This window comes from Podarcis liolepis (genome assembly GCF_965112155.1).
Source record: "Podarcis liolepis genome assembly, chromosome: 3".
In the NCBI taxonomy this organism is placed as follows: domain Eukaryota; kingdom Metazoa; phylum Chordata; class Lepidosauria; order Squamata; family Lacertidae; genus Podarcis; species Podarcis liolepis.
In genome coordinates this window covers 63,194,103-63,206,602 of record NC_139557.1, presented here as the reverse complement: position 1 = coordinate 63,206,602, position 12,500 = coordinate 63,194,103, and the positions used below count along the sequence as shown (strand labels likewise).

General features: G+C 44.1%; 1 protein-coding gene across 2 annotated transcripts in view; it reads right to left on the bottom strand.

Moving 5' to 3' along the window:
• Window positions 1–8,015, bottom strand: part of ARFGEF3 (ARFGEF family member 3) — a 75,268-nt gene extending 67,253 nt beyond the window's left edge. For both annotated transcript variants that reach the window (XM_083498019.1, XM_083498020.1), the window contains exons 1-2: window positions 7,120–8,015; window positions 1,240–1,291 (exon numbers count right to left, since the gene is read on the bottom strand). In XM_083498019.1, coding sequence (XP_083354145.1) covers window positions 1,240–1,291; window positions 7,120–7,204 — 137 coding nt within the window. In that variant the 5' untranslated portion in view covers window positions 7,205–8,015. The remainder of the gene's footprint in view (window positions 1–1,239; window positions 1,292–7,119) is intronic.
• Window positions 8,016–12,500: the final 4,485 nt, after the last annotated feature.

The window sequence follows — 12,500 nt, the reverse complement described above, 5'->3', positions numbered from 1 at the left end:
CAGTTCAAGTCTAGAGGTACAAGTTTTAAATGAATACAGAAAGCTTTTTAGGCAGCAAAATTTAGACAGACTAATGATCCAAACTGAGTGTATCACTATTTGGCAAGATTTCACTAGTAAAAAGCAGTGTAACTGCAGATGAATTTCCCTCCTCTGTTGACTGAAGAAAATGAACTGAAACCATGGCAGAAAATAATCAGAATGGAAAAAGGAGCCAAAAACCTATGAAAGAGTTTTGCAAAATCCTAAAGAGAATCCGAGTCTATCATTACTTAATCTTAACCTAAGTTACCTCACCAATGGTATTCAGTAGAAAGATGGATTATTATAGATAGCAAAGCCAAGTGAAAGATATGTTTTGATGGGGGTCCCCAACATGGTGTCTGTGAGACCTGCTGGGGCAGAGCTCCAGGCCAAATTGGAATGGCAGAATAGTCTAAGCTTCTCTAACTCTTCTCCATGTCTCCTTAGGCCCTCCTACTATTTTGATTGGCCAGCAGACTTGGAAAAGAGGGGAACAGTTCTCTCTGCTGCTGGCATCCAATTAGAATTGGGCATTGTTCTCTGCTGGTAGCACCCAGGTAGAATATTAGAGGAGAGGAAACAGTTTCAATTGGACATCACCAGTAGATGCAAGAGACGAAACAGTTCATGTTTGACTTCAAGAAGAGGAGATAGCCAACATTAGCTGAGCCTATGTCTCAGTGCAAAAAGGAAAGGGAGGAAGGGGGGGAGGCATTCAAGACTCTTCTTTTAAAACAACTTTCATCCCCCTTGTATTTAAAGGAAAAGTGATGTTGGGGGTGGGTGTTTTTGGAAAGCACCTGGTCCTGGGAGCCCTTAATTCTGGCAGTGCCTCTAAGTTTATCAGCATGAATACCATTCAGCTGCATGAGCTGTATCTTTAGTAAGATGAAAAGGTCTTGTTGCTGATAGTTCTGGTAGAAATTGAACCCTGATAGACAACTGCCTGTACAATCATATTTTCAACCAAAATGGACAACATTGCTTTCTTGGAACTGGACCATTTTCTGAACACTACAAATCTGTAAAAATAACTTGTAAGTGATAAATAGAAAATGATAGATGACACCCCTAGTATGGCTTGCTTACAGCATGCTGCAGGTTTTCTATCGTAGCGCTTTTACTCTGGTTTCAACAAAAAGCAAGTCTCAAGCTTTGCAGCCGCTTCATGTATCTTTGTTGACATCTATAACCAAGGCAGTATACATTTCCTACCTTAGCTGATATGGAGGGATCTTCGTAGCAGCCTCTGGGGATTCTAACATTTCTGTATAGAGAAGGGAGAAGAATCATTATAGAGGGCAATGAAGGCATACTGTCCAACTTTTTCAAGCCCTAACCTGGGACATGTGTCTTCCAGGAAGTGCTTTTTCAGGGCAAGATCTTGCGTGATGCCCCAAAACATGCAATTTTGGGTGTTGGCTGAGATTTTGGGTTGCGGCCCTGAAGAAAGCACTTTTTTCAGGGCAAGAGTGCAGCACCCAAAATAGCCTCTGAGATCTTGCATGAAAATACATGTTCATTTTTTCCAGGGCATTTGGGAGGTATGTGGGGGCTGATAGCACTGGTATACTTCAACATAAATTGCCTGCATGCTCTGCTTCTTGTACAAATTTCATTTAAACTGGCTGATCAAGTTGTGACTGTGTGTAGACATAATTGTTACAGATGCAATGGTCAAACAGCATTCACATGCAGCTCACTAATTGTTGTAGAAGGAACATAACCAGCCAGGTCAAGCTGCCCAGGAAGCAACTTTTTTTTTTAAGTTTCTCTTGAGAAAGACAAGAGACAAGCAGCTTGTACTTCTGACCATGAAGGGAACAAACCTGCTTAATGTTTGGCAAGGTCTAGGACAGGTGTTGCCAACCTTTTCTTGTGCTTGTGAGCACATTCATATTTTTGAGTGAGAGTTGTGGTTGCCACCTTTCTGGTCATTTTTCTCCCTCAGTTCTGCTCCTCATGGAGAGAGACAGTATGCACACCAATACTTCATTTTTTTTCCAAATGATCTGAGTAAAAGTAGGATTTGACAGAATTAATCTGAGCCTTGAGAAGCACATAGAACTAAAGGAGGAAGTGAGAACGAATGGTGGGCTTTTAACTTCCTCCTTCAGCTCCATGCACAGGCAACTCCTGTTTAAGATGTGACAGATATTTATTTTTCTTTTATTCTGTTAGATTGATGTACCACTCTTCATCACAAGACAGGTGTATGATTGCTCACATGCACACAGCACCAGACCCAGAAGTGACCTGGAAACTTGATAAAGATGTCACTGAAACATCACTAAAAGAGTGAAATGGGGACAGGGGTGGAATGGGGCCTTTGCAGGCTTTTTCCACTTCATGCACTTTCACTCAAGGGCACAATGACCGCATAAATGGAGGGTTGCCTATACTTTACAAGGGAGGAAAAGGTAACCACCCACCACCACCTTATGACCAAGCAGGCAGTGAGTGGTGGAGCTCAGAGGCTTTGTGGGTGCCAGAGAAAGACCTCAAGAGGCACCATTTTGCTCTTAGATGCCACACTGGAGACCCCTGGTCTAGGAGATAAATGCCTTCCTGCCTCCATGTTATTTGGAATGACAGAATTTTCAAACCATCTTAAAGCTCATGTGTTAGGCAGAAACTATTGGAATGGTAAGGGGCTGTAGTTCAGTGACAGGGCACATGTTCTGTATGCAGAGGGACCCTTGTTCTTTGGCATCTTGAGGCAGGGCTGGAAAAGATGCTTGCCTGAAAACCCTGGAGTGTCACTGTCAGTCAGCATAGATTTAAGTGGAGCATATGCAATTTGATAAGGCTACAAAAATATCTCCTTATGACCCTGAGCCAAATAGCTTTCAAACACCCTGTCATGGTCTTGTCTATCCCTTTTCACTGCATGCTTAAAAGCAACGTAGCAATTCTGCTTTAGTGCTTGTGAGTTTAAAACTGGGAGATGTTAGTTATTGCAGATTAAATAAAGCAGGATGGCAGGGCATGATATGGAGCACTGTGGCATAGATAGATGTATTCGAAAGTATATAGTTGGGGTGGGAAACCATTGAATGAACCTCAAATAGTTAAGAAAAAAATGTAGCATCTGACATAAGCTTTTAATGTCTGGTGTTTTATTAAGTTTTGATATTTGCTGTAAGCCACCCAGAGTGGCTGGAGAAACCCACCCAGATGGGCAGAGTATAAATGATGAAATAATACTAATACTAATACTAATACTATGTGATGGGATGATTAGCTGCTTGTGCGTAAAATAGTGCTCCCTCAGAGTTTGTGCGGCTCCACAAACCTCTGTGTGTGACAGAGCTCCTCAAACATGTCTGCTCTAATCACTCGTAGAGTCTGACAGTGGCTGTCTGCGGAAGCGCTTCCAGCATAGAAGCTCCTTAACGGAAACGCGTCTCCTGGACTCACGACGTGGCAGCTTCCGGCAAAGCATGGGTCTCCCTATGGGAGCTTCTGACACCTCCCCGCTGTTCTCGCTGGACGTGTCCCTCATCCCTCCCTCTTCCCTGCTAGTTCCTGCTTTGGCTGCTGCGTCTCTCTCAGCATTCATGAGATCCTCCTCCAGAGTACCCTCTCTCCCCCTGCTGGTCCCTGCTTTAGCTGCTGACTCCCTCCCAGCCTCTGTGAGTACTTCCACCTCCCCTTCCTCCGATGTCAGTTCCCTGACATACTAATACTAATAATAATAATAATAAACCTGAAGCAGATACACATATTGTTGATTCATTTGTATACATATTTACAAAGGTTTTGCACTGAGCTGTATTGGTGTAGCTTGTAGCTAACCCATAGTATCCATACCGAAAGGCATTTGCCTACATGTCTCCGCTGTTTAAATCAGAGACAGGGAACCTGTTGCTCTCCTGGGGTTATTGAGCTCCAACTCTCATCTGCCCCAGTCACCATGACCAGCGCTCAGGGATGATGGGTTCTGGAGCCCATGAACACCTGGAGGGCTGCAGATTCCTCAACCCTGCTTTACAGGATGAAATCCAGTGTTACTGTTCCACTTGCAGGATGGCTTTTAATGCAGCGGAGGAATCCACTAATGGAAGGGATCGGGAAAACAATTTCCAGCAATTTCTCTCTTCCCATTGCAGCCTCAAAATTCAGTTCCAGAGGACTGGGAGACTATACAGAAGGGGAAGAAGGTGGTGCAGCAGGTTTCAAAGGAAAGGGGAAGGTGGAGGAAATCCGCTCCCTTTCTTTGCATACAGGTGTGGGGAACCTTGGGCCTCCCAGCTGTTGCTGAACTACAACTCTCCAGCAAACATGGCCAGTGGACAGGGATAATAGGAGTGGTATTTCAGCAATATCTGGAGGGCCAAAGATTTCCCACATCAGGATTAGCAGGTGCCTCTGTGGCATCAGAGCCATTTTGCAAGTAGAACAGCACACTCAATACCACAGAGTTACTATGTGCAGGCTTAGCTCACATGTCCTTTTGAATTACTCTACTTTTCTTTCCACTGCCTTGGTACGCTTCTCGTGGCCCAAAGCCGATTGCTTGTTTCCCACTGAAACTGGCAGAATAAGTGTGAAAGCAGATCAGCACGTATGGTATGTCTTTTATACACAGATTGTCTTTTAAATAATTATAACTTGCTTTTTCTAGGGAAAATGTGGCAGCATGGGAAGGAAACAATACTTAGCAAGCACAAGGTGTGTGTGGGGGGGAAACGACCCAGTTTAAGTACATGGGGCTGGCCTTGAGGACTGTTTAGGAGCCTCAGACAGACTGTTGCATTTTGCAAAGCTTTCTCTCTAAAGAGGTGGGGGCTCGCTGCCAGCATAGTGCTCTCTACCCTGGCTTCCTATCACCTCATGAACACTATTCAAGGTGCTGGCTGTCACTGATACAATGCATCTAAAAATTGCTTCCTTTACTAGATTTTGTTACAAGCGCAAATTAACAATGTAATGTGCAAAGGAAGTTTGAGGCAGTTGTCTTGGCAATGAAGCTTCCAACTCCTAGTCTATGAAGTGCCTGTGAATATTCACAAGCATGATTGTATTTTTTATGCAGACGTACATATTGCTTTTGGAGGCATTAGTCGATATGTGCAATTAGTTGCAATTCAGATCACAAAATTTCAGTCCAGATGAGGCCTTATTTAAAAGTATAATTTTCAACAAACAACTCAGCTTGTGGCCTACACACAAGGACATGGAAACTCCTGCACCTTCTTTGTGATGCTTCTGTGCTCATCATTATAGTTTTCTCCTTTAGTTAAGCTTTCTTATTGCATGATTACTTATCATATCTATCCCGCTCTTCCAAAACTGTATTTCTTCCTTTTCAAACCCTCTTGAATAGCAGACAACTATCCATACAAATCATGCACAATATCCAACAAATTTAACATAAACCATGCATTTTAAACAATAATTAAAAATCTGCTTAAAGGGTTGTTGTTGTTTTTTACAGATACATTTAAACACCTGCAGGTTTGCCCACAGGTGAGCTGCTTCATTGCCACTCCACTGGAGAGATGTGAGAAAACACTTTTTCCTAAGCAACACATTTTATGGGCACCATTACAATGTAGGGGCACCATTTCTTCCCAGTACATGTGTCCCTTACATTAAAGGTAAGAGTCTCCTGCTCACCTGCCTGAAGTGCACCTTTGCCTAGCTTCTTAAGTATGTGCACTCATTCACTAAGCAAGCATGTTAAATTAAGAAAGCTAACACCTGAAGCAGTACAACATCACAATTGCTTATGGCATGAACTAGCCAAACTTAAGCATTTTAAAAATTCCCATTGACTTCAGCAGGCATTATACATTCCTGGTGAAAATAAGAAGTTTCCCTAGCTTCCCTTGCCCCCAGCTAAAAGGCCATGCCCTTCAGTCACAAACGTATAGCCCACTAAAGCTGTTTTCTCTTCTGCTAACTCCAGAACATAAAAACACCACCACCACCACTGTCTTTGGTACAAATTTGTGGAAGGACATTATTTTAGACTAACCCATGTGTAAATCATACAGTACTGAATACATAGATGGAGAGGAATATATAAAAAAGGAATATTACCAAAAATTCACTGTGAAAATATTAACCAGATCAACCCATAATACACAGGAAAATAGCCACAGGGCAATTGGCAGATTTAAATGGCATTAGACTGCCAATGCATATTTGAAGAAAGCACTTGCTGCTAATAAAAAGGTGAGCAGGAACTAAAATGTCCTTTTAACTCATAGCATAACACTGGATGTGGCTCCTTCTACAGAACCTGGTGAAGTGGATGAAATAAATCTGGTTGGTTGGTTTGAAAAATAGCAACTGGTTAGGCAGTCAGGGGAGAGAAGCAATTAAGTCTTCCTACCCAGCAGATCTGAATCTTCATTTAGCTGCCCTCATTATGTCATTACACTTCCTTAAAATACAAAAAAAGCTATTACCTAGGGTTATGCCCATTTTGCAAACAGCTAACCTGGCTCAGTTCAGCATTCTGCAATAAAAGAGCACAACCCGAAGTCAATTCCAGAGCCCATTTTTTTGTGGTTTTAGGGTTTGTTTGTTTTAAACGCTGCTTAGTTGGGGCGGAGGATTAAAAAAACCCGGCCAGGAATTGAAAGCTGGTGTTTTGATGTGCCGACTGACAAGCGCCGTTAAAGCAAAGGAGATTTATTGCAATAGGTTTGGAAGATCCGCTGAAATCACACAACTAGAATAGTCTATAGCATAAAAGATGTACTGGGGTGGGGGGAAGCTGCCAAAGAACCCCACTACATCCTAGAAGCAGCTCTGGCAAACACTTGGGCTCAGTTGCCCTGCAGGGATCTCCGTCTGAAGGCCAACAGATCGAAGGCCAGTGGGATGGATGCAGGATTAGAACCGTCCCGGTCATCCGAAAGCAAACACACACACCACCCCCTCCCGTGCAACCAACAACACAAGCACAACCAAACCGGCGCGGTGCTTTGATGCCTTCTCTGCTAACGGGATTAGGCATCAGAGTCATATCTCTCGGATCAGGTATCCGAAGCGCCCACCCAGCAATGCTTGGGAGCTAGGGAAGGCTGCCCTCGGGCGCCGGGGAGAGGAGAGTCCCGTATCTCTCGCCCACTTCCTTACCGCTGGCGCAGGTGCAGCTCTCCTTGATCGCCTTGTATTTGTTCCCCGAGGCTTCCTTCTGCAGCTTCTTCAGGATTCCTTCCATCTTGCCTCTTGGATCCTCCGGGGATCCTCGATCCAGCAGCAGCGCCGGGGGCGGGAGAGGAGAGCCAAGGCGCCGGCGGCAGGCAGAGCTAAAGGGCGGCGCGGGTCCTCCTCGCTCAGCGCCCTCTAAGCGGGGCGAGCAGCGCGCAGCATCCCACCTCCGCCTGCCGCGGCCGGTGAATCATGCAAAGCTCCACGGCGGCGACACGTCATCCTGCCTCCGCCTCCAGCAGCAGGTTCCTGCGGTGGCGGCGGAGGCTTCGGCTGGGCGGGCTCGGCTTCGCCAACCGGAGGAGGGAAGGAGGGGCTCCGTCGCCGGTGCTGGCTATCAGGCGGGGCGGAGCGGATCAGATTCGCCCGGAGGAAGCTGGGACGACAACAACAACAACAGAGGCCACCACTCCCTCGCCAGGCGATGGGCGAAACGGGAGCAAGAGATAGGAAAAAGAGGGGGAAACACAGATTTTGGAGAGGCGGGGCTGCATCGAGAACGGATTTCGAGTGCCAAGGGCTGTGTTTCCTGGGAAATCGGGCCTGCGGAAAAAGGAAAAGGAAGCTTTATCCGCCGGGCTGCAAAACCCCTATGCGAGCTGCGTAGGGGCAAGTGAGTGAGCTCAGTCCCGCGTAAAGGAGACTCGTAGCTCCTGCCTGGAGCGAAATCGTCAAAGATATCGGAATAAGGGCTTTACAAATATCTTTTACAGCTAGGCGATGGTACCGTCTTAGGGATGATGAGCACTGGGTGTTTTTTTAAAAAAATTCTGGTTATTGTTGTCTGGGGTCACGTATTTTGTTGAATAAACAAAGTGTTTTGAAACCAAAGGGTTATCTCTCTCTCTTTTTCACTTGATATATTTGATTAAAAATAATAATTAAAAATACAAAATGCATTATTATTATTATTATTATTATTAAGAAAAAACCTTCCTCCCCACCCCTCCTCCTTTGCCACTTGACGAAACAACCCTGCAAACATATACAAATCCAACATTGCCTCTACCACGGACCAAGTATATCCTGCAAATGAAAGGACTGGTTTGTTTCTTTAAGGAATGGCTTTCTTTTTTGGGGAGGTGGGGGTTAGGCTTTTCATGCTTCATATAGAGATGAGGAAGCTGTGGCCTTCTAGGCATTTGTTGTACTACTACATCTCCCTTAATCCTTATCTATTGGCCATGCTGGCTGGGGCTGGTGGGAAATTGAGCTCCTGGGCACCTGCCAAAGGCCCACACCCCAACAAGGGTCCCTTTGGTCAAACATGGCTTTGGTTCACATGTTCAGATAAGAGCATTGTATACGGTCATTGATTATAAATTTGCTTTTGCATTTTGTTACCTTAAAAGGCCATTCATAGCTCTAGGAGCTTTCTCCAACATAAAAACAGTCATTTCAGTAAGTTAGAGGTTTCAATGTATATTTTAGTCTGCCATTCACATCATATATGAAAGTAATGAAACGATCTTAAGGGAATTTGGCAATGTGTTGGATAAGGTGACCACTTCCACATCATCACAAAAAAATGCAGCATCAAAATAGCTTTTAAAAGGACAGAGATTTCCATTATATTTGCATATCCTAATTTTATCAGCATCGATTCAAATGGAGAAATAGTTATGACAATTTAAATGGAAATGCAATACAGCTCTCCACAGCGGGGCACCTGCGACCAAGTGACCTTTGTGAGTGTGCCCAGTTTGCTGTCAAGATGCTGAGTGCAAGGCCCCTGCTCACTCTTCTAATGAGCTGGGTTTTGGGTTCGAGCCCCACATTGAGCAAAATATTTCTGTATTGCAGGGGGTTGGACTAGATGGCCCTCGTGGTCCCTTCCAACTCTATGACTCTACAATTCTATGAGTTCTTTGTATCTTTAAACTGAATTTGCACAGAACAGCCCTTCAAATAGAGGACTGTCCTCTGCCACCTTTTGAACAGACAGTTGTCTGTAAAGAGGGATACATGACCATCATGGTGTTGCAGCAGGATTTTTTCTTTGTTCCACTTTTGCAGAGAAGTGGATCAGTAGGTGGGGTGGAGTTGTTAACGTTAACTTGCTGGCAGGTAGAAGGGAGAGACAGCCCAAAGGCTAGCACGGTGCCAGGACGTCATCAGGTACACTAGATTGGTGTCACACCTCCTGACCCTTCCCTTCCCAGTAAGCAACAGTGACCCACCTGCTAGAAAGCTGACACAGCAACTCTGCCCTGCCTGGTGGGCTGCTTCTGCTGTTGCTTGTTGTCCAGGGTCTGTGTACCAGGGCAGCCTGGTAAACTTCGGATTGCCCAAACAGTGTAAACAGTTCTAACCCAGGTTATTTGGATAAGTGACTCTCAATACATAACGCCTCCCCCCCCCCCCAGTGTAAGAACTGTGTTTAATGAAATGATTATCATGGGAAATAGATACATCCTCTCAAACATATGATATATTTAAAAGAGTTTATTATCAGAAGTGCTTATATGCTAAAGGCAGGTACTTAAAGTACAAGGAAGGCCTCTGGGAAAAGCTGTGAGCATATACTGGGAAAGGATAAACTTCCTGATCTGGTAAGTGACTTCAGAACATTGTTGTTGTTGTTTACTATAGAAAAATAATTTAAATAATGGCTTCAGAAAAAAAGACTGTGGTGCCCACAGCCACCAAGGTGTGAATTGCCAATAGCTGGATTTTGTTCCTAGAATTCCTTAACATTGCATCTTCTGCCCTCTAGTGGCAAAGATGTGTTTGGCATTTGTTCCGAAGTGAGATCCGGAAGAACTTTCTGACAGTAAGAGCTGTTCAACAGCGGAACATACTCCCTCCATAATTTAGGGGCTCTCTTTCCTTATAAGCCGAGGTGGGATGGCCATCTGTCATGGATGCTTTAGTTGAGATTTGCGCAATTGCAGGGGGTTGGACTAGATGACCCTCAAGCTCCCTTCGAGGGCAAATTGCTAAAATTTGTTTTAAGCAGCAGTGGTGTACACACCTACTTGGTTGAAAATCATGTATGAGTTGAGGATGGGCTACAGCTCAGTGGCAGAGCATCTGCCTTGCATGCAGAAGGTCCCAGGTTCAATCCCTGACATCTCCAGGTACAGCTGAGAACGTTCCCTGCCTGAAACCCTGGAGAGCCATTGCCAGAGAGCGTGAAAAAATACAGAGCTAGACGGGACCAATGGTCTGGTTCAGTATGAAGCAGCTTCCTATGTTCCTACTGAACTTAATTGGAGTTATGTCTGAACATGGATAGGATGGCATTAGTATGCTGTGCTAAAAGCGGAAAGGAATCATGCAGCACAATCATATTCATGTGTCTACTGAGCTGTAAGTCCCATTGAGTTCAGTGAGACTTAATCCTAGATAAGTGTGTACAGAACTGCAGCTGGAAATTAGGCTGTCAGCTTTTGAACGTAAAACGGCTTACAATTAAAATCCTAATTGTTCAGGATTAAAAAGAATCCTAACAATGAAACAAAACCGAAGCAGCAGTGAAAAGAGAAGGGAGTGTCCAGCTAAGTTTTATTCCGAGCAGAGCCATTGAAATTGATGAACATGACTAAATTAGGTCCAGTAATTTCAGAGATATCTTCACATTGGAATGACATATTTATAGCCTTCCAAGGATTGTACCACTTGAAACTGAAACTGGAAAATTGCTTCTTTGATTGTTTTCCCCAGTTTAAACAACAACACTTAAAACAGAAATAACTTCACTGCGCACAGAAATATAGCATGCCAAGGGCAGGAGTTCCAGCTACTTTTCTACCTGCAATGGTGTTATTGATTTATTACATGACAGAGTGATCAGACAGGTGATCTCTCAACTGCAGTCTGAAGTGGTTCAGTTCAATAACTGTGGTGTCTGTTTCTAAAATTGAAAGCAGCTTAGTTCAGTTTGGATGACTTCGGTTCTTATCAGAAAAGGTTTGCTTAGTCTTAAGCCAAAGGGAGATTTAAAATAACTTACTAAGGGTGGATCTAATTTTGCTTAAGGGTTGGACTACTTGTTAAGAGCAGCATCATATTCAACGCTGGCTTGCATCTGGCTGTAACCATTTAACCAACAGCCAAAGGGCTGACTCACTGACATTATTGACAGATTTCTTCACCTGAACAAGTTACACCCATTTAATAACACTGATTCATGAAGGGTGTATGGGAGAGCTTTGCAAGCAGAGTCCATCCCAAAGGTCTCATTGTGATTCACTTGAAAAAGGAGTATCATGTAGCCAAATCAGACATGACAACAAGGCTGTCATTCGTGTATCTGCCCTTTTCATATAAAAATTCAGAATAGGGTGTGCCATGCTTCAACAGTAAAAGGAAAAACTTGGGAGATGGGTATTAAGCCCCCCTGGCCTTCCTGTGCCTTACCTGTCTTTAGCTGATTGCACTTACTGTATCTTAGTTTCTGGCTCTGAATATAAGTCATGCATCTTTGGGTGTGAAATGATAGGACCGGTGGATTGATTGACAAGGAGGCAACGTGAGCATGGAGAGTTCCAGCCACTTTTGCTCTCAGTGAATCCTCACCTGTGCATGCCGTGTATGAGTGGGATGAGCACATCAGAAGAAACACTTGCCCAGTGCTGTGTGACATATACATTGGCTTGGCTTACAGACAACACAAAAAGGGTGTTTAGTAGTCAGAGCATTTTCCAGCAGAGGGCAGTGTAAATAAATTCAGTAAGAGGTTCTCCTACTTGCAACCAAATCTAATGACAGGCACATATTAAGCAATCAAGGCTGGAAATGGATTAAAATAGTTTAGTTAATTATCCACTTTTAAACAATTTGGTAAATGAAATTATTCACCGGTGGTTAGAATCATAGAATTGTAGAGTCAGAAGGGAACACAAAGGTCATCTAGTACAATGCCCTAGAATGCAGGGATCTCAACTAGATCATGCATTGTAGATGACCATCCAACTTCTTCTTAAAAACCTCCAATCTCCTGAGGAAGTTCGTTCCACTGCCAAACAGCTCTTACTGTCAGAAAGTTCTTCCTGATGTTTAGTCCTACTCTCCAGAGCAGGAGAAAACAAGCTTGCTCCATCTTCCCTTGAGATTTTTGAAGATGGCTACCATATCTCCTCTCAGTTTCCTCTTTTCCAGGCTAAACATACCCATCTGCCTCAACTGCTCCTCATGAGGCTTGGTTCCTCACCATCCTGGAAAAAAATGTGACAAGTGGGATACTGCAAGGTTCTGTCCTGGGCCTGAGGCTGCTCAACGACGACCATCTTCAAATATTTAAAGGGCTGCCACATGGAAGATGGAGCAAGCTTGTTTTCTGCTGCTCTAGAGAGTAGAACCCA